Genomic DNA, 26,992 nt, shown 5'->3' with positions numbered 1-26,992 from the left:
ACGGGGGCTGAAGTGGCCAGATGCCAGAAACATGTGGAAGGTGGAACTGACAGAGTTAGAAGCTGTCAAAAATGGTGAAAGGGCCAAGATGGTACCCTACTTGCAAGCTACCAGTCGGCCTGCTGGGGTTTCTTGAATGCTGGTAGAAGGCACAAGACTCATGGGTCAGAGAGGATGGACAATGTATTACAGCACTAGCAGTAACCTGGAGTATAACTATTTTGCTTTGGCTCTTTGAGTCCCAAATCCCACAGGGTGACATGAAAAGGGGCAGATGGTACCTGTACACTGAGTGGATGAATCACAGAAGAGAAACCCTGAGCTTAGGGAACCCCAATCTTTTCTGATGGGCAATAAGCAAGCCTGCCCTTTGCTCCTGAGAGAGACATTATTTTTTGGGTTTTTTTGGGGGGGTTTTTTGCGATACGCGGGCCTCTCACTGTTGTGGCCTCTCCCGTTGCGGAGCACAGGCTTTGGACGCGCAGGCTCAGCGGTCACGGCTCACGGGCCCAGCCGCTCCGCGGCATGTGGGATCTTCCCGGACCGGGGCACGAACCCGCGTCCCCTGCATCGGCAGCGGACTCTCAACCACTGCGCCACCAGGAAAGCCCGAGAGACATTATTTTTATCATGCTGGACCATGCCTGTGCTTTGAGAAGAAGTTACGTATTCCAAGCCATGCTGGAAAAGATCGCTCAGAACAAAAAGCAACCGATTCCTCTGCAGAAACACAGGAGATCTGTGGGGAATTGTTTCCCAGCAGAAGTTTGAGGAAAGAAAGGTAAAGCGAGGCAGGGGTCAGGGGGTCCTCCTCAGAAGGCTTGGGCAAAGGGTAGATGGAGGTACTGCCCACTAAGGTGGGGGTTGGAGGAGGAGCGGGTTTTGGGAAGAGCCTGATTGCTGGGAGTCAGATGATGGGGGCTGAAACTAGCCTTTGCAATTTGTTTTCCATCCTGTCTCTCCTCCCCTCTTTGGCTTGCCCCCAACCATGACCCCTGTTAAAAAGAAACAACAGGCCCCAAATGGAGTCACTTGTGCTAAGCCCCTCCAGGCCTTAATATTTAACCTAATTGCAATTTCAGCCCCCAGGAGTGGAATTTTAAGCCAATCCATCTGGAATTTCCTGGTCAGCACTAATGAGGTAATCTGCCTAAGACCCCCTGCCTTCCTCTAGGGGAAGGTGACCTGGCTCGAAATAATCCACCTTCTTAATTTTCTTTTCCTGCCCTCCTTCTGCCTATGAAAGCCTTCCGTTTTGTATACCTCCTCAGAGCACTTTTCTACTTGCTAGATGGGATGCTGACTGTTCATGAATTATTGAATAAAGCCAATTAGATCTTCAAATGTACTCAGTTGAATTTTGGCTTTTAACAGATTTGGTGGCAGTGGTGGGATCCAAAGTGAACTTCTGATGGCTTTTGGGGACAATGAGAAAGACAAGTGTGGTACCCGGACACCCCTTTTTGAGTTCACTGTCTTTCTCAGCATTTCTGAAGCCAGGGGAAGTTCCTCATGACTGTGAGCTCTGCTCTCTTTGCGTCAAGCTCCTGGTCTAATTGGCTTTCCAGTTAGTTCCCCATTTGTTTGGAATCTTTCCCCAAATTCCACATTGGGAGCTGCCACGGCTACAGTAGTTCCCCCATCTGTCTGGAATCAGGCTGCCGTCTTCATTTGCTGAGGTCTGCTGGTTCAATGCTTTCTCCCAGTCCAAAGTTCCCCAGGAATTGTTGGTAGTTACCAGCTGGAGTTGGACTGGGTCCGACTTGAGCTGGACTGGGTCCAGTAAAGACTATTGCTAACAGGAATCTCAGAAGCCAAAAAGTTGCAAAACTTGGTGGGTGCTCTGCAAACACTGGAGACATCCAAATCAAATTGGCTAGGAAGAGAAGGAGCTAGCATCAAAGTAGACTGTTTCCACTCAGGACACTGGATCAAGATCTTACACTTTAACTAAACATGAAACTCTCTCTTCTCCCCCTCCTTTACCCTGCCGTTGGCCTGGAAAGATAACGTCGTCACCCATATCTCCCAGGCCATTGCTAGGGGCTGTAAGCTCTGGAATTTAGAACAATTTTTTATTTCAGGCTAGAAGATTCTCACCCCATATGCACTAAAAACCTGAATGACCCCTGGCTTAGGAGTAAATCCAATGAGAGTATGATCGGAAACCTCTCCTTAACTCTTGAAACATTGCCGATTCCGTTGCTAAGACACTAGCTACCCAGCAAAGATCCTTAGACTCTCTGGCCAAAGTTGTTCTTTACAACAGGATTATCTTTTAGCTGAGCTGTTCTGTGGCCAACACCACCTGCTGTACCTAGAATGAACACTTCTGGGGAAGCTGAAACTCAATTACATAAGATCACTGAGCAAACGACTTGGCTTAAAAAGGTGACTCCTTCAATGGAGTCTTTCTTTGATTAATTTGATTTTGATTGGTTTGGGTCTTGGAGACCCATGGCTCCCAAGTGCACTCTTAACATTGGGAATTATCCCGCTTATAGTTATAATAATATCCCTGGTGCATTTCATTCTCTCTAAAGCTTTAAATGCATATTTACAGCTGCTAATCACCAAGCAAATCTCCCTAAGACTGGACCTCAAAAAAGGAACAAAGAGAATGATTGACTAAAAAATTGTGAGTCTGGAGTTGTGCAACCTGTGAATACTACACAGATTCAGCAACAAAGCAGCATCACCAAAAACTGAGAACTACAGAGCAGTAGGTGAGTGGTACTGATGCTTAAAATTTTGATCACATCTCTCAGTTAGGTTGAGAGTTTGATCAAAGTGGGGGGGGGGGAGTTGTTAGAAAGAAACTACAGGCCCAAAATGGAGTCACTTGTGCTAAGCCCCACCAAGACTTAATGCCTAACCTAATTCAATTTCAGCCTCTCTCAGGAGCGGTGTTTTAAACCAATTAGTCTGGAATTACCTGGTCAACACCAGTGAGGTAATCTGCCTAAGACCCTCTGCCTTCCCCTAAGGGAAGATGACCCTGCCTAAATTAATCCACTGTCTTTACTTTCTTGCCCCACCCTCCTTCTGCCTGTAAAAGCCTTCCATTTTGTACAGCTCCTCAGAGCACCTATCTACTTGCTAGGTGGGATGCTACCCTACTCACGAATTTTTGAATAAGGCCAATTAGATCTTCAATTTTCTTAGTTGACTTTTGGTTTTTTAACACTTGGCATCACCATACCCAGAATTCCACTGTCACTAAGGCTGAGTTGATCATCCTTTACATCATCTTGACCAAACTCCCTGGACCATGTGGTCCAGGCAGGAGCTGGAGACCTCATTCTGCCCCACTGCCCCCAGGGCTGCACCTCAAGGTACCTCTCAAGCTCCTTTAGGATGCCAGGCCCGGGCCTCAGTCTCAGCTCCAATCAACTGTCCCCCACCCTCACCAGGGCCCTCATCTTGGTCCCCAAGCTAGATTATAGCAAGGCTTCTCTGAGGCTCTCAGACCACAGGAGGGAGGAACACAGAGGGCTGGAAATCTAGTAACAGAGGTCAGAGATCGCCCCTGGAGTGTAAAACCAACACAGGACCTCCTCCTAACCTAGCTCAGGGAAGGGCAGTCCCAGCCATGCCGTCCCACGGGCCAGAAACCCCAGAGTCAGAGTCACCCCATCACCTTCCCTCCTAATCTTCATATCAAGCCACCTCTGAAGGCCGGGACCATGAATCTTGTTCACTACTGTGCCCTATGTCTAGAACAGCGCCGGGTGCATAGCAGGAACTCCATAAATATTTGTTGAATTAATAAATGAATGAATGAGTAATGGCCTCGGAGATCCCCACCTGCCAGGCTGGAATGAAAGCAGCAGGAGCTGCTGCAGAAGGAGCCCCCCCGCTTGGATCCTTCAGTAGGGATCCCTCCACTCCTTTCTCTTTCCTACTCATCACTTAGGTTCAAGGCTATCCATGTACTATTGTGCTATGTGGTGTCGGGTAATACCTCCACTCCCTAATGGGATGGACCTGGTGGGATAACCGAATTATCAGTGGCCGCTGCCTTGCCTAACGCCAGGGGACGCCATTCCCCAGTCCCTGCCCGTCTCCGCGGAGATTTTCCTCCCCGGCCCAGGACCGAGGCCGAGAGAGGCAGGAAGCCCGCCTTCGACTTCTCGCAGTCCCAGGAGCTCTCAGGTGCGCTCCCTGCAGGTGCAGGACGGCGGCGCGACCGCACGGGGGCAGCAAACACCAGGGGCGCGGGGGCCCGCCGATCCCGAGCGTGCTGCGCAAATTGATGCAAAGTTTTCCGTCGCTGATTTTGTCCCTTCTCAGCCTGCGACAACAACCTTGCGTCATTCCGAGGAGCTCGCCCGGTGCAGGTCCCGTCCTGCCTGGGTTGCTGGAGGCGAAACCACCGAGAAATGTTCAGGACATCCTCCTTTCTTTCTCGTTCCAATATTAAAACTTCACTTTATTTCAAATCTTCATTTTTATTCCCAAAAGGACGCAAAAATGATAAAATATCCCTTCAAACTTATTGGAACTTGTCCTTTTTTTTTTTCTTTCTAAAGATGGCTTGATTGAAACCACTTAAATGCAAAAAAAAAAAAAATCATTACAAACGGATGAAAGCTCGAGCACTTATCCTGATTTAAGGAAAAAGGTTTCGGAGTCAGACAGACTTGGAATTGAACTGACCTCTGCCGCTTAATCACAAGTCTATGCTCCCGCCCCAAATTTCTTTATCTGTAAAACTGGGATATAGTTTATATATAGAATCTGCCAGGTGAGGTCATGGGGAGGAGTCGATGAAACAGTGGCTGTAAAGTGCTTTGCGCAGTACCTGACCGCACACCAGTGCTTGGGGGTTGGTGGGTGAGTGAAGTCAGCGTCAGCAGATGAGAAGGAACGCAAGAATTTTTAAAAAACAAAATAAGCTACAAATTGGACAAAAGTGCTTTCAAATATGTGCAAATTTCTAAAAAGAAATCACCCCCAGGGGCACGCATTTTGTTAATTCATAAACCAATCTGTGGAAATATTCATTGCAACCAAACCACTTTCAAGCAATTCACCTGGAGCCCAAGACTAGATCGTGAAATTCCAAAAAAAGTCCCGACCATAGAGAAAAGGGTCATTGTTGCCTTAAAAGTAATTCAAAAAAGATTTTTTACACAAAAATGAATGAAAATGCTTTAAAAAGTGTTCTTTAAAAGGATACAAAGTTGCCAAACCATCCCATTGTTCAAAAACATTCACCCCCCCCCAAAAAAAAGTTTGGATAAATGGGAAAAAACACGTCAACACCTGCAACAGATTGCAAAGTCACAGCTGCGTGGTACAAAAATCAACGTGTGAAAAACAACCATGGCAAATAATTTTCACCAATTCATTTACTGATCAGTTTGTTCAAAACCAATGTGTTTCATGCGTTTGTTTTCTGCCAGCTCACTTATACCTCCCTCTGGGATCTTCCACACACCCACACCCACACCCATCCTCAACTACTCCTCTTCCTGCTTGTTCCTTGTGTCCTAAAGAAAACGTTCCTCCACCCATCAAAGGACATTTAGGGTGTTTCCATATCTTGGCTTCTGTGAATAATGCTGCAGTGAACATGGGAGTGCCAATAGCTCTTCAAGATACTGATTTCAATTCCTTTGAATATATACCCAGAAGTGGGCTTGCTGGATCCTAAGGTAGTTCTATTTGTAATTTTTTGAGGAACTTCCACTCTGTTTTCCATAATGGCTGTACTAATTTACATTCCCACACGTGAGATGTAACAACATGGATGGAGCTGGAGGACATTAGGCTCAGTGGAATAAGCAAAACACAGAAAGAGAAATACCGCATGACCTCAGTTATATGTGGAATCTAAAAAAAAGTTGAACTCTTAGAAACAGAAAGTAGTATGGCGGTGGTCAGAGGCTCAGGAAGTTGGGTGATAGTGATCAAAGGGTACAAAGTTTCAGTTATACAGAATGAATAAGGTATAAAGATCTAATGTACAGCATGGTGATGACAGCTGACAGTGCTGCACTGTATACTTGAGATATGCTAAGAGGATAGGTTTTATTAAATCTTCTCAACACACACACACACACACACACACACACACGGTAACTATGTAGAGGTGACAGAAATGTTGTTTAACTGGTTTTTGGCGATCATTTCACAATGTATATGTGTATCAAAACATCAGGTTGTACACATTAAATGTATACAACGTGGGGAGTTCCCTGGTGGCCTAGTGGTTAGGATTTGGCGCTTTCACTGCCGTGGCTGAGGTTCAATCCCCGGTCGGGGAACTGAGATACCCCAAGCCGCAAGGTACAGCCCAAAAAAATGTATACAATTTTTATTAAAAGAAAAAAAATGTTCCTCAATGCCCCTTCACTTGACCATTTAAACGATATTGTTGAAAGAAGTCATGCAGTCACCAGCCACTGGCCATACAGCTTCAGCCCCTGCCTCCCCACTTCCATGGCCACTGCCCTGGCCCAAGTCACTGGTAAACTCCTTGTTGCTGAATCTGATGTAGAGACAGTAGGAGCAAAGCCAAAAGGTAGTGACAGCCTGGAAGAAATGTATGCAACCCATGAAACAGTCCAAGGACCAGTAGCCAGAATACATGGAATATCTAAGGAACACCTACAAATCAGTAAGATAAAATCAAATGACGCAGCAGAACGCATAGATAAAGGCACTTCACAGAAGAGAAAAACCAGAGGGCCAATGAACGTAGGAAAAGATGTTCAACTTCGTTAGTAAGCGAGGGAAATGCAAATTAAAACCACAATTAGATACTATCTCATACTCATTTGAAAAAACAAAAAAAGTCTGACGCTTCACCGTGTGTGCGTGGATGAGTTCATGGTCGACCAGAGCATCAGACACTGCCCATGCCCTGACCCAGCACATCTTACCGTGGGTGGCTCTCAGACTTGGTTTTCAGACTTTGAGAGCCACCCACAGTAAGGAGTGTGCTGTACAAAGCTGCCCACTACTCAGACATGTGAAACTGAAACACGAAGTTAACAAAACAGTAATTACCCTTATTACGTGCAATGTGTGCATTTATTCTCTATCTATTCTATTTCACAACTGATTGAATTGTTTTCACTACCCCCTAATGGGTTGCAAACCCCGGTCTGAAAAGCACTCCTTCCAGAAGCATCCACCTGTGAATGAAAAAACATGTGCAAGACTGCGTGTGGTAGCATTTTTCCATCAATTGGGAAATAAATAAACTGGGTGTATCTGTCTCAGGGATGACTAAGCAGTGATTAAAATGAATGCAATCTGTGTGTATCCATGTGGACAGATCTCAAAAACATGGTGTTACGTGAAAAGGGAAAGTTACAGTCATAGCTGTGGAATGATAGCATTTGTATAATTTTTTCAAGCCCACTAAGCCATATTATATGTTGTTCTGAACACATATACAGTGAAAATCTTTCTTAAAATACAAGACCTAGAAGGTCCCTGCCCGTTTGTGATGGTAGCTGGTTCCCTGGAGCAGCAGATGCAGGGAGAAAGTCAGAGAGAATGTCAGCTTCATCTGTCATGCTTTTTCCTTTTTTCTACTTTCAAAGATTAAGAAGCCATAATGGCAAAATTCTAACATTTGTTCATTCTAAATGGTGGATACCTCAAGGTTGAGAACAAATCAGTCAAGCAAAGATCTGAAAGAAGTGATCCAGGCCATTAGAAAACAGCAGTGCAAAGGCCCTGAGGTCACCGTGGCATGTTCCAGGATCAGCAGAGGCCAGGAGGCCAGAGCGAGGAGGAGAGAGGTTAAGGATGAGGTTGGTAAGGAATTGGATTTTAGGTTTTAAGCAGGAGGGTAAACCCACCAAACTTATACTGTAAAGACATCATTCTGGCTGTGCATGTTTTATTAACAACTAAAATTGAGTGATAAACAAACACTAAGGTTATTGTACTAATCTCTTTTTTTGGGTGTGTTTGAAATTTCCCATAAGAAGTTTAAAAAAACAATAATATGATCCCTGGCTGCTGTGAGGGAAACGGACTGGGTGTGGGGACAATGGAGGGAGGCAGGGAGGCCAGTTTGGGGGCCACCACAGGGGTCTGGGCGAGAGGGGAAGGTGAGCGGAACCAGAGTGTCAGGGGTGGAGTGGAGCAGCCACGGGATTTGCCCGTGGACAGAACGAGGGATGGGAGAAAATTAGCTCGGGCTGAGCCTCCGGATGCCTAGTGGTTCAGAGGACCGCGGAGACGGGAAGGGGTTTGGGAGTGGCCTCTGAGGGGAGATGTCAGGCGAACAAGTCCAGAGTTCAGGGAAGAATCAGGGCTGGTCACCCATTTGGGGATCACTGGCATATAAATAGCATTTAAAACCACGGGACTGGATGAGATCACCTAGGAAGTGGGCGTTGATGGAGAAGAAAGAGGACCCAGGACTGAGCCCGGGGGCCCGCCTTTGGGTACAGGTGGAGGAGAGGAAAGGAGAAGGAGGTGGCAAAGGAGATCAGAATGAGCAGCTCCTGGGGCAGGAGGAAGCTCATCAGAAGGGGAGTTGCTCTCTCCTCATCCCTCAAAATGCCACAGCCTTAACCCCAGGGCAGCCCCTGACACTGCTCAGGGGTCCAGCTCTTGCCTAAATGATTGCAACAGGCTCTGCCCTTGCAGTCCACCGGGTCCACTCTCACCATCTTTGTAAAATGCAGATCTGATGCTGTAACTCCCCGTAGCTCATTCAGGGTAAGAAACCAAGTCCACAGCCTGGTGACCACACTCCCTGTGGCCCGGGTCCTGCCCAAGGCAGCAGCTACACCTGCAGACGTTCCCACCCCTCTGCACACGTCTGCATACACCCAAGGAGCAGGCGCTGCAGCTTGTACCAACAGCCATTCTCCTCTCCCTCCTTCCTGGAGACCATGCTCACCGCCCACACCTGAGCCTGGAAGTACCAGACCTCGCTTTCCCAGCCTCTGGGGCTTCCGGGAAAATATTCTCCAACCCCGAAGGAAAAGAGAGAGACAAGGCCAACCCTAGCGTGCCTTGGGGCTTTGTCTGTGAGGACACATGATTGCCTGAGCTGCTGTCACCATCTTCTGACCAGAAGGGGCCAACAGAGCAAACGTACAGCATGGCAAACCAGAGAATAAAGTTTGGGTCCTTAGTGAAATCAGTAGGCTCAGACTTGGTTCTGGTGACCGCCGGACTTCCTGTAAGAGGAAACAGCAAACCCCTACTGTTAACACCGCCTCGGGTGGCTTTGGGTTTCTGACACTTGCATTCAGAAACATCCCAACTGACCCCCATATACTCACACATGCGCACACCCCACCCTCACACGCCTGATGCCCTGAAAGTCGTGCCTCCCACCAGAACTCATGCCCGTTGGCGTTGCCAGGTCTTGCCCCGTCATGCCCTCGCCGTTGTCCACTCCTTCTGGCCACAGGATGACTCTGCCCTCTCCTCCACCACCGGCAACCCTTGGCCTTTGTACATCTGAGATCCGACAATAGCTTTGAAACATGAACAGCTGCTATGACTGGGGCAGGAGATAGACGGGGCCCCAGGCTGAGCAGCTAGAGTCTGTCCAAAATAGCAAGAGAGGAGAGCTGGGTTCCGCCCAGATAAAAGACAGAGACCACATACTTCTCATTCTCGAGGTCAAGGAGACCTTCCCGACTACACGTGCACAGAAAGGCTCCTCAGAGGTCGAAAGGGAGGGGGCATCACCTCATAATAAGTGATGTCAACCTACCCATAAGCCTCTCCGCTGGAATCCATCTTGGCTAAGAGATGTGTGTGCACACAGGGGAGGACCCTGAGATATACCAAATATGGACTCAGAACCAGGCAAAGCAAGATGATTGGCCAAAGGAAACCCAGAAGAAATGCCCCGTAAGAGTGATTCAAACTGCCATGAGTGTGACTCGCTCTCTGAGCCCACCTGTGTGTCTATCCACATGTACCCTATTTCCTCCTAATAAACACTTTACTTGTTTCACTACTTTCCATCTCTATGTGGAAATTCATCTCTACGCAGCTGATGGGCCAGGGCCTTGTCACTGGCCCCTGGTCCTTGGTGGTCTAGTGGCTTGGATTCAGCTTTCTTACTGCCGTGGCCAGACCTCAGTCTCCGGCCAGGAACCGAAACCCTGCTTCAAGCCGCTGCAGGCCGAGGCCATCCGAGATCATTGTGACCCCTTCCTCACCCCAAAACTATTTTCTGTTACCTGACCCTTTCCCCCATTTTGACAGCTGCGGGACCCAGTGTTATCCACTGCCCGGGGGGAAGATGGTTTCTGGCAAAAGTTACAGAAACTTCAGAAGACTGACTTAGAGGAGACAGAAGTGTGATAGGTCAGAGAAAGGCCTCTCACCCCGAGGCTGGGACAGCTTCCTGGGCTCCGGAGGGGAAGGAATGTAGTGGGTTGTGGAGAAAGAAGTCTGTGGGGCCTGGGGTCCACGTCTGGGGGGACCAAAGCGGTGTCCAGAGGCCACCAGCACCCCTACCAGTGTCTTACATGGCAAGTCTCATCCTCCATCAGGAGCCTTAGCTACAGGTGCCCACACACCTTGCATGCCCTGGTCGGTGAGCAGGACACCACTGAGGGCCTACGAGGACAGATCGGATAGGCAGGTCCCCCCGGGACCGTCCCCCCGGGACCCTCCCCCCAACCAGGGCCTCTTCTGGGACAACCCAAGCCACCCTCAGATGGTCCAACAGGACTGCCTTTACTGGGGTATCCACCTTACTTGAAGGGTCACTCCCCACAGTGACATTCCTCAACATCATAGCACCCATCCACCCCCACCCCAGACAAAGCAGTGGCTCTGGATGTGGAGGGTGTGGGTGACCAGAGCCTGGACAGGAGAAGACACCCCAGCCTCACCTCCTCCACTAGAACAGGGTGGAGTTGTGGCTACTTCTGATTCATCTCTATGACTGCCTCCAGTGCCCTGCACAGGACCTGGCAAACAGAAGGTGCACAATAAATATTTATTGACCTAAATGGAACATGAGGCTGCACAGATGGGGCCCAGACATCAGCTGGTTGAACTAGCCCCCATCTCCAGCCCCCCTTCCCACTCACCTTCCAGCGATGATTCAGGGGTGGCCGTGTGACCCAGTCTGGCCAATAAGATGATGCAGAAGTCATGGGGAGGGGCTTCCAATAAAGCTTTTGTTTATTGTCATAAACAGAGAAAGCTCAGATGGCCTAGGTTTTTGCACTTTCTCCTTTGTCCTACTGGGAGGTGTAGCAGCTGCGACAAGATGACAGACATGAGGACAAAGGTCTCCATGCAAAAGGTGACAGAAGAGGAAAGAGGATAAGAGCCTGGGTCCCTGATGGCATAACCGAGCCCCAGACCATGCTGCCCAGTCTCAGCTTCCTCTCTGAGACCTGCAAACCCCTCTCTGTTTAAGCCACAGCTATACAGGTGTTCTGTTATTTGCAGCTGAACACAATGGGTTCACAGCATGTTCTTGGTACAGCTTTAGACTAAGATAGACTGGGGTTTGGATCTTGGCTGGTGTCAGGGTGTTATCGAACCAAACTTGGGTTTGCTCACCCATGTGAAGCAAAACCAATTTACTGACAAGGGGTTGTTGTCAAGGAAAGTACAGCGTGTATTGCAGAGCCCAGCAAGGAGAATGGGTGGCTTGTGCTCAAAAGACCTGAACTTCCCCGACGGTCCTCAGGGAAGGGTTTTTAAAGGCAACACTTGCGTTGAGGGCTGCAGAGTACATGATTTTCTTCTGGTTGGTTGGTAGTGAGATAACAGGATGGTGTCCCAGGGACATCATCAACCTTCTGGTTCTGACCAACTGGTTTGGGATCTACTGATTATACTCAGCATGTAGTCACCATCCTCCACCTTGGTGAGGGCCTTACTTCCTGCAGAACAACACCAAATTATGTGTCAGACGGTTATGTCAATATATCCCTTGAAGAGGAACTAGGACTCTGTTTTATCACTGAATTATTGTCATTTTTTTCTCACTTAACTGCTTTTTCTTTGTTTCAGCATTCCCTCACTTCCCTAATAAGCAATGCTCGTGCCTGCTCTTTGGAACTCAGAGGCGGCCTGAGAGACAAAAGCCATTTTCTATAAACAGGAAATGGGCAACACGGAGAGGCTTTTGTACTCAGGAGGGTTTCATTCCCCCCTTTTCTTTGATACTCCTCAATCCTGAGGGGGACAGGTACAGGACAAGAAAGAGAATAACGTTTTGGATAGAGGTTAATCATAAACTTGGTGGGAGAGCTCGGTTTCAGGGGGATTCGGTTTCAGGGGAGGAAGAAATTTCCTCTACCCTTCTAGGTTCTCCTGGCTGACCTAAGGATTAAATTGACATGAGACAGATTAACAGGAGAAAACCAAACAAAATGTAATAACATGTATGCATGGAAGAGACCCAGGAAGACTGATTAACTTGCCAAAATGGCAGAAACACTCACCTTAAATATCATCTTCAGCTAAAGACAAAGGAGGATGTTAGGGTGGGGGGTTGGAATTTCAGAAAGGAGGAAGGCAGTTGACACAGATAAAAAAGTAAATGTTTGGTAAACAAATGTTCATGAACCAGGCAGAGACAATGGGATGCAGAGTGGACTCTGATCTCTAGACCCCTCCTAGAATTTCCTCCCACCACACCTAGCCCACATTCTTTGCAGATACCTCTGGTGATAGCTCTATTCCAGGAACAGCCCCTCTATCTAAATGATTTAGGCAGTAAGGGGGAAGGTCAAAGTTTCTTTCTGAGTCAATGAAACTGTGCACCTCGGATTGGGACTTGAACCCACGTGCCTGGACTCAAACCCAGCCTAAACTCAGATTGGAACTTGAACCCATGGGCTGGGACTCTAACCCAGCCAGAACCCACTGTCTTTTAACTGAGATCACACACCTGGTTTCAGGACTTAATGACACTCAGGTTCTTGATGTCTCATTGCAGAAAGAATTCAGTGAGAGACAAAGTGATAGGTAAGAAGTGGATTTATTTAGAGAGAAACACACTCCATAGACAGAGTGTCGGCCATCTCAGAAGGCAAGAGCCCCGAAATATGGGGTGCTTAGGGTTTTTTTTCGTTTTCTTTGTTTTTTTTTTTTTTTTGGTGGTACGCGGGCCTCTCACTGTTGTGGCCTCTCCTGTTGCGGAACGCAGGCTCCGGACGCGCAGGCTCAGCGACCATGGCTCATGGGCCCAGCCACTCCGTGGCATGTGGGATCTTCCCGGACCGGAGCACGAACCCATGTCCCCTGCATAGGCAGGCGGACTCTCAACAACTGCGCCACCAGGGAAGCCCTGGGGTGCTTAGTTTTTATGGGCTGGGTAATTTCACAGGGGGAAGATTATTCCAACTATTTTGGAGAAGGGGAGGAGACTTCCAGGCATTGGGCCCCACTCACTTTTGGCCTTTTATGGTTGGTCTCAGAACTGTCATGGTGCCTGTGGATGTGTCATTTAGCATATGCTAATGAATTACAATGAGTATATAGTGAGACTCAAGTTCTACTGGTGGTCGAATCTTCTGCCATCTTGAACCTAGTTGGTTCTAACCAGTTTGTGTCATATCCTCAACGGCTATGTCATTCTTTTAAAGGTTGTGCCCTGCCCCCTTCCCTCCTGTTTCATTAAGGGAAAGACAAATACCATATGCTATCACTTATATGTGGAATCTAAAATATGACACAAATGAACTTATCTATGAAACAGAAACAGACTCACAGACATAGAGAACAGACTTGTGGTTGCCAGGGGGGAGGGGGGGAGGGGAGGCATGGGTTGGGAGTTTGGGATTTGCAGATGTAAACTATTATATATAGAATGGATAAACAACAAGATCCTTGGAGTCCACTCCATAGAGGATCTTATAGGAGGTGTTTACAGGTCTGTAAATGGAGCACTTCACCACCACCCACAATCTATAGCACAGGGAACTATATTCAATATCCTGTGATAAACCATAATGGAAAAGAATCTGGAAAAGAATATATGTGCGTGTGTGTGTGTGTGTATACACATATAACTGAATCACTTTGATGTACAGCAGACATTAACGCAACATTGTAAATCAACTACAACAAAACAGATTTTTTAAAAAGAGTTTCTTTCTGAGTCTTTTTGGCTGTCATCATTTCCAGCTCAACATAATCTACATGCCAAAGAGACATTTTGGGGTGGCAAGTTTTGCTCCCTTACACAGATAACAGCTGAAATCTGGGTCTCCCCCACTCCTACTCCCCCCAAACTGCTCTTGCCAAGGTCATTAAGGGAAATGACAATAGCTATTGTAACAGACAAATCCTAAAATCTCAGTAGCCTAACACTATGGGTTTATTTTTGTCCATGTTACCGTGCAGTGCAGGTTGGTGGGGAGGGCATGGCTCCCCACAATCATTTAGGGCTCCAGACTCCTCCGTCTACAGACCCACTCTCCTCTGTGTGCTTGAAGCCCACTCCATAGAGGGTCCTATGGGAGGCGTTTATGGTCCAGGTCTGTAAATGGAGCACTTCACCACCACCCACAGTCTATTGGCCTGAATTTGGCCACTCGGCCACACCTACAGGTAAGGGAAGCTGGGATGTGTAGTCTAACTCAGGGAGAAGAGGCAAACTTGGTAACTAGTGTGCGCTATCAGGGTCTACCTCAGCCACCAAAGGTCTCCATGTCCCTACATCCAGTGCTCAGTTCTTCAGCCTCATTTCACACCACCTACCAGCACATCGGGCAACGTTGGCCATCCCCCATCTTTTTGTTTTGCAGATTTTTTTTTTTTTTTTGACAACACCATGTGGCATGTGGGATCTTAGTTCCTTGACCGGGGGTCGAACCTGTGCTCCCTGCATTGGGAATGCCGAGTCTTAACCACTGGACCACCAGGAAAGTCCTTTTTCTTTTTTTTTTTCCCCCATCTTTTTGAAACACTCTGTTCTTGGCATCCTTACTTTCTCGGGGTTTTCTTCAACACTGCTAGACGCTCCTCTTGTTACCTGAAAACTGGATTCACCTCTTGGTGGGTGTTGAGACAAAAGACACAACCAAGCCAAAGATAGGAAGAAGGAAGGATTCATTACCTGCAGCAAGTAAGGAGGACACCTGGGATCTTTCCCAAAGCAGCGTCTCCCTGAATGGCAAAATTGGGGGAGTTTTAAGCTAACGGTATACGCATATTCATGAAGGGGCCTGAGCAGAGGAGAATTCAGCATAGAATTGGAGCAAAGGCCCACAGAGTCCAGGCTTTAGTTGGTCATTTAGTTGGTCATTTAGAGGGTCATTGTTGTCCTCCACTTGGGTGGGGGCCTTAGTTCCCATAGAACTCAAAGATATATTATTATGTACATGCTTTGAGGATGAACTAGGACTCTGCTTTATCACTGCACTATTGTCTGACTGCTTTTTCTCTGTTCCTGCATTCCTTTGTTCCTTTAAGATCACTGGTTACTGAGACCTGTTCAAGGGCAAGCACTGTGGCCAGGCTTAGACCACAAAATGGCTTCTCTTCTGTCCAGAAAACCATTCCTGGTTCTCTTTCTCTGGGGACCCCCTAACCGATCTGCTTACACTCTGAAACACTGAAGTGTTGGAGGTCCTCAAGCTGGATCCTGAGGGCTCTCCCCTCCCCTTTCTCTTCTCTGAGCAATCTCACCTGTGCCAGATGCTTCACTCACCACAGGTTGTACTCATGACCTTGAATCTGTCTCCAGCCTGGCTTCTCTCCTGAGCTCAAGACTCTGGCATCAAGTAGACATCTTCAAGTACGCATCTCAAAGTCAACATTCCCAAACTGTTAGTATCCTCTTCACCCCAAACCTACTCCTCTTCCTGGGTTCCCCCACTACGAATGGCACCATCAACCCTGGACATCAACCTCCTGCCTGGCTAACTGCAACAGTCTCCCAAACTGCCTGACCACACTTCAATCCCCTACAAGGGTTCTCTAGGCTAGTGCCTCTGAAAATTCATCTGCATAGAAATCACCCGGAGAGTTTGTTAAAAAGCAGATCCCTGGGCCCTACGACCACCCCATTCGATAGGCCTGGGATAAGACTCAAGAATTTGCATTTCTAACAAATTTGCTTTTCTAACAATTGCATTTCCCCTAAGGTCCTCCCCTGGAGCAACCCAAGCTAATGATGCTGATGCAGGTGCTGCAAGTCTGTGGACCATACTTTGAGTAGCAAGGCTCCCTGCTCTGTCCAACTCGGAGGCCACTAGCCACAGATGGCTGTTTAAATTATTTAAATAAATTTTAAAATTCATTCCTCAGTGCTGAGACAGGCAGGAAGGGGGCAGGGCACAACCATTAAATCCCCACCCCTCCTCCAAGATAGTCAGAATATCCCCCCCACTCATCAGCGTATGAAATTATCCAGCCCATAAAAACTAACCTCCCGGGCTTCCCTGGTGGCGCAGTGGTTGAGAGTCCGCCTGCCGATGCAGGGGACACGGGTTCGTGCCCCGGTCCGGGAGGATCCCACATGCTGCGGAGCGGCTGCGCCCGTGAGCCATGGCCGCTGAGCCTGCATGTCCGGAGCCTGTGCTCTGCAACGGGAGAGGCCACAACAGTGAGAGGCCCGCGTACCGCAAAAAAACAAACAAACAAACAAACAAAAAACAAAAAAAACTAACCTCCCCATATTTCAGGGCAACCTGTCACTTTCTGAGATGGCCCACACTCTGTCTATGGAGTATGTATCACTCTCAGTAAGTCCACTTCTTACCGATCACTTTGCCTCTTGCTGAATTCCTTCCGCAACAACACATAAAGAACCTGAGCTTCATTAAGTCCTGAGACCAGGTATGTGATTTCACCAGGGAGACTGTGAGTTCAAGTCCCCTCCTAAGCCAGAGATTGTGGGTTCAAGTCCCATCTGAAGTGCGACTGGCTTCAAGTCCCAACCTATAGTGTTTGTTTTCAGCAGCACTAGGCACATTTCAAGCGCTCAACAGCCACTTGAACAGCGTGTATTTATAAAACATTTCCATCACCAAAGAAAGTTCTACTGGACAGCCTTGCATGGATCTTGGTGACTGTTCTAAAAATGAAGGCTAATCCTAGGTCCCTCTTTGGTCCGCAAGAATTCTGAGGCTCCTACTGCCTAAAAGCTGATGCTTTGGAGAAGCATAAAGGACGTCGGGAGTCGGGAGGGCACAGAGAACATTACTCAACCCAGATACCTTCCAAACTTCTCAGCAAGATTCTGGGATCTTCCCGGACTGAAGGCGGGCCAAGAACTTTGAGCTCATTGGCTGGTGGTGGAGGGGTGGGCGAGTTGCCAGCGCTTTCCTCTGATTGGACATTTTCTCTTAGCAGAAAACCAATCATCGAGGGAGGTGGGGGCGTGGCCAGGCTCGCCTACAGGCCCTTCCGCGAGTTCCAGCGCCCACCCACCCCGCTGGCGTGTCAGATTGGTGGTGAGTTCTGAACCCCTACCACCTAAGGGGCCCTTCCACCCTGGAATCCCGCTCGCGTTGGCCGACAAGGAGGTGGGGCAGGTCCTCCCTCCCGCCGAGGGGAACACCCCTTCCAGCAGCCTTGAGTCCCCAGGTGTCCAGCCTCGCCCTCCCTGCGCTCAGTGTCCCCACCCCCACCCCCAGTGAAATAGGATTGCATTGTGCCGGTGGCCGGGAGAGGCCCCCTCCTGACAGCCTCCTCTGCTGGGCATGATGGGTGGGAGGGAGGTGAGACTGAGGTGGGCCTCAGGACACGGAAGCCGTGTCCCACAGGAGGATGGCTCTGGAAGAGGGCCGGAGCCTGCCCGAGGTGCGGGCGCGAGTGGGGGCTTCGCATGGCATCACCGACCTGGCCCACAAGCTTCACTTCTATGACCAATGGGCTCCGGATTATGACCAGGTAAACCGGCCGGGTCCTCACCTCTGCTTCCATCTGCTTGCCCGGCCTCAGTTTGCGTGTCTGTAATGCCGGAATAGTGAGCCTTGCATCATCGCAGGGCAACGAATGTGAGAGGGAAGTAAGACCTGGGTGCAGCCCTGCAGTCCTGTCTCTTCTGGGACTGGCTCCTCTTCAGCGCATCCACAGTGGCCCTGCCCTCTCACCAGCCCCATCTTCCAGACTGGCAGACCCTAGAGATCAGGGGCCAAGACATCCCCACCCTGGGACTGCAGTCCAGGCAGAGGTGCCACTGAGGGGTCAGTATGAACTAAGCAGAGAGCCATGCCAAGGCCCACAGAAAAGACCCCAGCCGTGGGCTGAGGGCTACTCTCCAGTCCCCGCCCCTTGACAGAGGAAAGCACCTCATACCTGGTTCTCCCCTCACTGTAGTCCCAGCAGGCCCTGGGCCCCCGATGCACACAGCTAGGCCGGGCTGACTCCTAGACCACCCAAAAGGAGGTCCCCCAAACACTGGGGCACGGGGTGGCTCTTGGTGCAGCACTCTGTCCCCAGGATGTGGCCGCCCTGCAGTACCGCGCTCCCCAGCTCGCAGTGGACTGCCTCACCCAAGCCCTTCCAGGTCCACCCCACGCTGCCTTGATCCTGGACGTGGCCTGTGGTACTGGCCTAGTGGCTGCAGAGGTGAGACCACCCTAGATCCCCTGCCCTCCCTTCAGCCCCCACTTGCTCAAAATTCCTACTACCCCAGGCCCCAGATCCCCGCCTCCCTGCTCAGACTCACTGGTTCCAAACACTTGGGCTACATCCACTGCGGGGACCACTGTCCTCCCCGAGGTGCAGGGACCTAAGTGGGAGGCGGCAGGTATGAATTGTGACTGGGTCCCCCCACCCCAGCTGCAGGCTCGGGGCTTCCTCCAGCTGCATGGGGTGGATGGGAGCCCAGGGATGCTGGAACAGGCCCGGGCCCGTGGCCTCTACCAGCGCCTCAGCCTCTGCACCCTGGGTCAGGAGCCTCTACCCAGCTCTGAAGGTACTCCCCTACCCCCTTCAGCACCCGAAGGCACACCCTCTGACCAAGCCCACCTGACGTAGCCCCTTTCTTTTGCCAAGACTCCATCCCCCTTGCCTAGCCCTCCACAAGCCCCCTCCCACACTGAGTCCTATTCTCTTTTCGAGCCCCCCAATCCCTCACTGAGACGCTTTCTCCGAAACTTCCGTCCCATGATCTGACCTCAGTCCAGGACTGGGCCACATCTGCCATATCCCCCACGGGATCTGGGTCCCACAGACACCAGTGGCAGGCCTGGTCCCTCCCCAGGCCCTGTCATGCGCACCCTCCCCCAGGGTGGTCTGAGGCCACACTGAAGACAAATCACCACACCATGTCCGCACCTCCACACAGGGACCTTCGACGCGGTGCTGGTGGTGGGCGCCCTCAGTGACGGCCAGGTGCCCTGCAGTGCCCTACCTGAGCTCCTGCGGGTTACCAAGCCAGGTGAGAAGCAGCCCATCCAGCCACACGCAGGCACCTTCCCTTCTCCACACCCACAGACGCAAGCCTCAGAAAGCCTCAGGCCAAGCGAGAGTAGGGTTATGCCCAGGGTCACACAGCCTGGCATCCCAGCCACAGCTGCCGTCCCAGGCTCGGCTGCAGCCGTCACCATCAACAGACCCAGGCAAACAGGCAGGGCGGGCAGGTTGCCAGCTTGCCTCTTACCCACTGGGAAACCGGAAGCAACTCCACTCTCCTCTCCAGCCTCTATTTCCTCATCAGTAAGCAGAGTGGCACAGTCCCTTCCCCGTAGGATTACAGTGAGAATTGGGTCAAGTAGTGTCTGTAAGGCCTGTGTTTCAATCCTGGCACATAGTAGGGGCTCCGTTGAGTTCCCTCATCTTCCAGCTTCCCCACTAACCTAGGGGGAGTCTCTTTCTCTTTCGTGACCTCAGTTTCCTCATCTGTGAAATGGGGCTGCTCAGGTGAGATGATAGATGTGAGTGCTTTTCTATAAACTCCACAAGTGGGGCTGATGTGCAGGTGAGGGTTGTGTTTACTGTGCTGCTACTGTGTGCCTTGCCCCGTGCTTTCTTCTGCCCTGGGGAGAAGGTACACACCCAACCCACATGCCCCGGAAAGGGGCCAGGGGAAAAAGACCAAGCCCGAGGTGGGCCCACAGGGCTGTGGGTGCTCAATGCCCTGAGAATTCAGACAAGAGAGGCATTTGGGACAGCTGGGATGGGGAGTGAGGGGCAGTCCACGCAGGAACACAGCCTAAGTGAAGTCCCAGGTAGAAAGGAGAGTGGTGGCGTGTGAGGACCACGAGGCTCAGACCTGGCTGCAGGACAGGATCTGGAAGCCCCGAAGGTGCCCCATCACAGCAAGATTGCATCTGGTCCCTGCCCCTTCACCCCTGCTGGGCTCAGCAGGGGCTCTGGCTAAGTCAAGACAGGTCTAGGCAGGCCTCATCCTCAGGGAACCGCAGAGGCTGACAGATGCAGGGACATTGGTGGCATCAGAGAGAGAGGTAGTGATCAGGCTCGGGAGGGCAGGAAACTCCCATCACCTGAACAAGTAAGGACCAGACCTCCTCGCCCAGCCTGTGCTTGCCAGTCCCCTCAGCCGGCCAGACTGCCCGCCCACATGTCACAGCCTCCTCGCTTCAGAGCCTTCCCTCTCACGAAGCCCCTCTCTGCCAGTAGCACCCTGCTTCTCCTTACCTCCTCCTCCAGGAAGCCTTCCAGACTCCTGTCTCTCCTGAGTATATCTGAGCCCGCATACGCTAGGTGCCTGGAGAAGACCTGGAGTGACAAGGTCGTTCATTCATTCAGCCAGTGCTTACTGACTGTGCTGGCCTTCCTGTGAGACAGGGTAACCATGCCTGCAAGCTGGGAAACTGAGGCTCCAAGAGGTGAAGGGAGTTGCCCAAGGTCCAAAGCCCATGAGCATTCAGACACAGCCATATCCTCCAGGAGAGGGGCTGGGTGAACAGTGAGAAGGGAGCCCCCTCTGTCAAGGGAATTCAGCCAAAAATTCCCAGCATAAAGGACACTCAAGCCTTGGAAGGTGTGTAGGAGGTTGGTAAGCTGAGGAAGCAGAGGGTATTCCTGGGGGAGGGATCAGCGAGCACCAGGGGCTTGGAGGTGGGAAAGGCTGGCCCGGGGGCAAAGCTGGGAGAACTTCCTCCCTTGAGGATGTGAGCAGGCAGGGGACAACCTTCCTGTCCCTGGCTCCTGCCCCTCCCTCACTCGCCTGCTCCTTCCCCACCCCTCCCCAGGTGGGCTGCTGTGTCTGACCACCAGGACCAACCCATCCAACCTGCGTTACAAAGAGGCGCTGGAGGCCACCCTGGCCAGGCTGGAGCAGGCCAGGGCTTGGGAACGCCTGGTGGCCTGGCCTGTGGACCAGTGGGAACTGGCCACCTCCGAGCTCGAGGTGGGGCCTGGCACCTCTGACAGCGACGGCTTCATCTCCGGCATCGTCTACCTGTACCGAAAGCAGGAGGCAGCCCAGGCTGAGGGAGTGAGGCCCAGTGCCTAGCCCCCAGCTGGCCTCCGAGCCTCCATGAGGCCTTGGCCAGGCCCATGGCTGGGCCTCCTCTGCTTTGCCTGTAAAACGAGGCCGCTGCACCAGCCCTGCCCCTCAGGAGAGCTATGCCTATTAAATGAGTCCCAGAAGCGGCAGCAGAGCTCTGGCTCGGCGGTTTTCTCACCCCTGCAAAGAGTGACATCTGTCCCTATGGAGGACAGAAGAGAAGAAACAGGACGGAGAGGGGCCCCATCCCTGGCTGTCCCTGTGCCAGGCACGATAGGGCCACAGATGTGACTCTGACCCCTCCCGGGGTGGAGGGCCCTCTCCCTCTAACTCACAGACCAGGAACCCATGCTCACGCATCTGGGCCTTGGCCAAACACTTTCACGTGTCCAGGATTCGGTTTCCTCATCTCTAAAGGGATCGGAACGCGGAGCCGAGGGGCTCAGGGCGTAGCTTGGAGGCTGCCCCAGAGCTGGGCAGGTGAAAGGGCCTCGGTGACTGTCCGCACCAGCACCAGGTGGGGATGTGAACAGGGCTGATGATAATGCCTCCAGACAGGAGCCAGGGAAGGCTTCATGGAGGAGGAGGCGCAGAGCTGAGCCTTTGGGACTAGAATTCAGAAGGGTGGAGAAAGGAAGAGGGACGTTCCAGGCTGAGGGCAGAGACAGCCTGAGCAAAGGCTGGGAGAAGGGACCTGGGGGGTGAGCAGACCAGCCTGGAGGCCCAGACGGAGCTGGAACAAAAGGAGGGGAGGGCAGGTGGCCCATCCCCCAGGGCTGGCTGTTCTCATCTTTCCTCCCTCCTACAGTCCCCAGCACTTTCCTAAGGTCCTGGGCTTTACGCTCTGACAAATGGAGGGCTTGAGCAAGGTGACTCCAAAGCTCGGGGCCAGTTTCGACGTCTCACAATTCCCCAGAACCAGTTTTGTAAGTCTTCTGGTCCTGGCCACCACACGGTCGTCCTGCCCCTCACCACCCCCCTGCCCAGGCTTCCAACCCTGCCCTCCCCTCCACCTCCGCAGCTGAAATCAGAAACGATACAGTCTTCCTGTGCACAGGTCCCATTTATTGTAGAAAATAATAGCAATTACCGTGACAAATAGTTTAAATTACAAAACAGAAACCACGTAGCAGCAGGGGAAAGCCCCAGGACTTCCTGGGGTTAGGACCAGAGAAAGAGCATTCCCCCTGCCTCTCCCAGGCTCTCCAATGACCTTGGCAGGGGTGAGGATCCAGAGGTGGCCAGTCTCAAGGGGCCCGGGGTCCTTCTTCGGAGCCTGCAGGACAGGGGCTGGAAGGGGTGTGGGCAGCCTGGGCCACATGTAGCCCCCTCCCCCACCACTACCCAAACCAGTTTGTAGCACCTCTGCCCCTCCCCTCTAAACCTGTCCGTCCACTCTCTGCTCGGCAACTGTGCTCCAAGGGCAGGTGGGTGAGGAAGGCGGCCGTTCTCGTGGCCACAGGTTTCCATGGGCAAGGCGCAGCCCAAGCGCTCGCTGACCCACCCAGAGGATGCTGGCAGACGGAGTGGGGAGGATCAAAGAAGGGGGCCGTGATCAACACGGGCATAGTCCCATGGTCCGCTGAACACCCACTCAGAGGCAGAGCCCAAGCAAAGTCAGGGCTGAGCTGTCCGGGCCAGCAGGAGCCAGCCCCCCGTATCCACAGCCATTCCGAGGAGGGTGGTACAGGAGTCTCTTTCCATCCATCCTTGCTAGTGTTGGAGGTGACCTTGAGAAAATGTCCGACAGGGCCAGGAGGGGCTGAGGGCTGCTGGCCAACGGCCTGGCTCAGTCTCTGCTTGGCAGGCCATCCTGGGGTCACAGTAAGCTCAGTCCAGGGAGAAACAAAGCTGAAAGGAAAAGAGTCAACGGTAGCGCCTTACACGTAGTTGCTGGCTGGAGCGGAGCGGGCGGCAGAGTACTTGGCAGAGTAGGGCTTGTCGGTACGGGGTGGGCAGTTGCAGCAAAGCAAGGCCCCACCGAGCATCAGCAGGCCAGAGGCGGCCCAGCCAATGTAGAGCGAGGCACCCATCTCCCGCTTCTGGCCCGAGGCCACCAGTGGGTTATAGAAGTCGCGGATGATATTGTGGGCCGTCCAGGACACGGGCACCATCACCAGCAAGCCGGCCAGCAGGAACACCACGCCGGCCACAATCATGGTCTTGGCCTTGGCGCTCTCATCCTCCACGCAGTTGGTGCACTTGCCGCCCACCACCGAGAGCAGCACACCGAGCACGGCCAAGATGATGCAGATGACGATGAGGGCGCGGGCCGCCTGCAGGTCCTGCGGCAGCGCCAGCAGCGAGTCGTACACCTTGCACTGCATTTGGCCCGTGCTCTGCACCACGCAGTTCATCCACAGGCCCTCCCAGATGGTCTGGGACGTGACGATGTTGCTGCCGATGAAGGCCGTCACGCGCCACATGGGCAGTGCGCAGCTCAGTATGGCGCCCAGCCAGCCCAGCACGGCCAAAGCGATACCCATCACCTGCAGCCCCATGGAAGCCATAGCTTAGCGTCTGCTGGGGTCTAGGACCTGGAAGGCTGTGGGGATCCGGCCCTGGAGGCTGTAGGAGTCCAAGTGCCGAGGATGAACACTCAGCGTTCGCAGGGAGGTCTTTCACGGCAAGTCCAGAGGCAAAGCCAGTTGGAGCAGCTCCGGGTGCCTTTCCTGAGGGTCAGAGGCACAAACCCAGCGAGAGTCAGAGTGTAACACAACCAGTTCCTTCCTGCCGACAGCTGCCGCAAGCTCTCAGGCTAAAGACTGGAGCGGTTATAGGGCTCCGCGGGAGGGGCGGGGGCCGAGGGAGGGGTTTCAGTCCCTGGAGCCGCCCCCTGACCAGTTTCTCTAGATTCCTGAGCCTGCCAACAAAAGAACTTTCAGGCCCCAGCCCTCGGCCCCTGAGTCACCACGCTGGAGAGCCAGTCTCAGAGGAAACTGCCCTTTCCCCCTGCCCCCAGGCCCGTGCTGAGGTCATCCGGGAGATAGGCACTGAGTCACAGCCTGCAAACACCTGGACATACCTGGGGGGCCGGAGCGGGGAGCCGGGCCCAGCCAGGTTTGGGGCCTGAAGACCAGGGTCCCCACACCCCAGGGCTCCCTCATTCCAGGCTTGGGTGGTTGGATGGAAGGTGGCTACCTTCAGGGAGAGGGTCTGAGGATAGAGTCCTGGGAACATCAAAGAGCAGCCCCACCATGATTACTGATGTCAGAGTCCTCATCAGCTGCATCACTGGCCTGACAATTACTGTTAAGCGTCTCGCCATCCATGCATCTGCATTACCCGCGTCTGGACATTGGCCTGATGTGGTCCAGTTTTAAGGACCAAGGAGCTGGGGGGCCCGGACTCCTGGGTCCATCACGTGCCCTCCCCATCTCTCACCACCATCACCTGGCTTCCCAGCCCTGCCGGAGGAGGGGTCTCGGAGGTGATGCCCTTTTGGCCAAAGAGAGAAGGAAGCCTGCCCCCAACCTCAGAAGTTTCAGCCAGTTTCTGCTGGGGCAAAGCCGGCTTGGCCAGAATTAGGTCGGGGAGGTCACCAAGAGAAAGCCATGGGCCAGACCCTGGGGACATCAGTCCAGCAAACAGGTGTTTACTTAGTGAAGATACACAGAACCGTCCTCTGATAAAGCCAGAATGGGAGCAAAGTCCCATGAGACTCGGAAGGGGAGGAAAAACTCAGCTGGGGTGTTGGGGGTGGTGCCTGGGAGGGGGCCTGACAGGGAAGGGGAGTTGCCTGGCATAACTCCAGGCAACTGGGTTGTGCTGCAGAGGCACTGATGACAGAAATCGCCATGGATGGGGCCCTCTGGAGTTGGGCAAGACAGCAGGACTAGGTGAAGGAGAGCTTCAGGGAGAGGGAACGGCGAGCGCCAAGGTGCCCAAGGTGGGGAGATGCAGCTAGTTCTGGGAACCAGAACAGATTCAGAGGAATCCAGTCTGACCAGAGACGGGGTAGTGGGGGAGGGGCCAGAGGAAAAGAGCCAGAAATTTCTGCCTCAGGCATCTCGGAGCCCTGGGCTGTGCACAGAGGCTGTGAGACCAGCAAGGGCATCGGATGCCAGGTTGAGAAAGGGGTCTCTGGAAACAGGATGGAGGTGAAAGCCGGGCAGAGGGCAAGGATTAGGAAGGGCCTGATTCAGGGCAGGGGCTTTGGGAACCTAAAGGAAGGAGTCACTGTGGTGGGGAGAGAGAATGGCCAGGCTCATCCTGGCTGGATCAAGGGAACCCCACCCCCTTTCTTCCCCACGTGCTGGGGAGCTCATCCCTGAGCCCCCAGCATTGTCCAGCCCCGTGCCTGGTGCCCTGGGGCAGCTGGGTGTCTAATCTGACCCTGGCAGTGGTCCCTGAGCTTCCCGAGAAAGAGAGCTATCCTGTGTGGGTGATTTGGGTAGAAGCTTTCTGTGAGCTATTTAAAACGTGCTGACAGCCTGTGGAACCATAGGGCTGGCAGGAATAAGCTAGCGCGATGGGGAAACCGAGGTCCTTGTACTGTGGTTGACTATAAACACTTCGGTCTCCCCTACAAGGCTGGGGGCTCCTGAAGGATAGATACTCAGCCTCAGAGCTCAGCGCAGGGGTTGACACCTACTAGGTGCTCAACAAGGCAGGAGGCATTATCCCGGTTCCCAGCTGCCCTCCCCCACTCCCCCTCAGCCCCAGACACACACACCAACACAAACAGGAATAGTTCCTGCCAGGACCACGCCTCCCTGGCGTTCTCCTTACCAGGCTTCGAGGAACAGCACGCAAACAGGCCTGTGGACTGAGCAACGGAGATACTGCCCTTCCAGAGGGATGATAAGTGCTTCCCTGCAGTGACCTCATCACAGCCTGCCTATCATTAAGCAGGGCAAGGACTCTTACTGCCTTTGCACAGATGGGTGAACTGAGGCCCAGGGAGGGCCGTGTGGGGCTTGCCCAGAACGGGGTGGGCTGGTCATTCCAGCCCTTCAGTAAGGTTTCTGCCTACAGAGACCCTCACTCACCCCCTACACGCCCCTCCCTCAACTTCCTGCTCTTGTTCTGGGACACAGCCGACTGGCACTTGGAGAAGCAGCAGTGGGGGAGGGGGAGCACACAGGCCCTAGAGCTTTCCACCTGTGGCCCAACAGAAGTGACTAAGAAGCTGTCCTTCCCTGCCCAGCTCAGCCAAGCACTTCAGAGGCAGGGGAGGGGCTGAAAGCTAGGGGGAGGACAGGTGCAAGAGGGCCCAAGGCAAAGGGCAGGCCCAGGGCAGGGGAGCTCAGGTGGAGCTCGAGGTGCTCAGGTGTGAAGGAGAAACAGGAGCCAGTCCTGGGGGAGCTGTGAGCCCTCTGCACATGAGTGGAGCTGGAGAAATATTTGCTGAGGATTCATTTACGCCAGGAGACACTGGCTGGGTCCCACGCACCTGCTGCAGGAAAAACACCGGCAAAGCCGGAACAATTTTCCTACACCCGCTCTGGCTCCCTGGGCCTGGTCCTCCCAACAGCTTAGACAGTCTTTCACTGTGACACTTTACTAGTGTGTCTGCCATTCATGACTTTTGCTTTGGGGGCTGAGAGGGCAGGGTTAGCACTTATTTCTTTTTCTTTCTCCCAACATACACTAATTTGACGCCAATAGAAGTGTATCTTACACGCTGGTTTTTATCAAGGACAGCGCTCT

General features: G+C 52.4%; 2 protein-coding genes across 2 annotated transcripts; one reads left to right on the top strand and one right to left on the bottom strand.

Moving 5' to 3' along the window:
• Positions 1 to 17,325: 17,325 nt before the first annotated feature.
• On the top strand, positions 17,326 to 21,475 carry METTL27 (methyltransferase like 27). Its single transcript, XM_082671167.1, has 6 exons — positions 17,326 to 17,372; positions 17,685 to 17,811; positions 18,364 to 18,492; positions 18,706 to 18,841; positions 19,214 to 19,306; positions 21,084 to 21,475. The coding sequence occupies exons 2-6, from the start codon at positions 17,689 to 17,691 to the stop codon at positions 21,344 to 21,346; spliced, it is 744 nt and encodes a 247-aa protein (XP_082527293.1). The 5' UTR covers positions 17,326 to 17,372; positions 17,685 to 17,688; the 3' UTR covers positions 21,347 to 21,475.
• A 925-nt stretch (positions 21,476 to 22,400) lies between these two features.
• Positions 22,401 to 24,074, bottom strand: CLDN4 (claudin 4). The gene has a single exon (XM_082671028.1). It carries the CDS (start codon positions 23,848 to 23,850, stop codon positions 23,221 to 23,223), a length of 630 nt encoding a protein of 209 aa, XP_082527154.1. The 5' UTR covers positions 23,851 to 24,074; the 3' UTR covers positions 22,401 to 23,220.
• Between the last annotated feature and the right edge of the window lie 2,918 nt (positions 24,075 to 26,992).

Source organism: Grampus griseus, assembly GCF_964374135.1.
Source record: "Grampus griseus genome assembly, chromosome: 14".
Classification (NCBI taxonomy): domain Eukaryota; kingdom Metazoa; phylum Chordata; class Mammalia; order Artiodactyla; family Delphinidae; genus Grampus; species Grampus griseus.
Note: the sequence above shows the minus strand (reverse complement) of the source record. Positions and strands in the feature narration are given on the sequence as shown.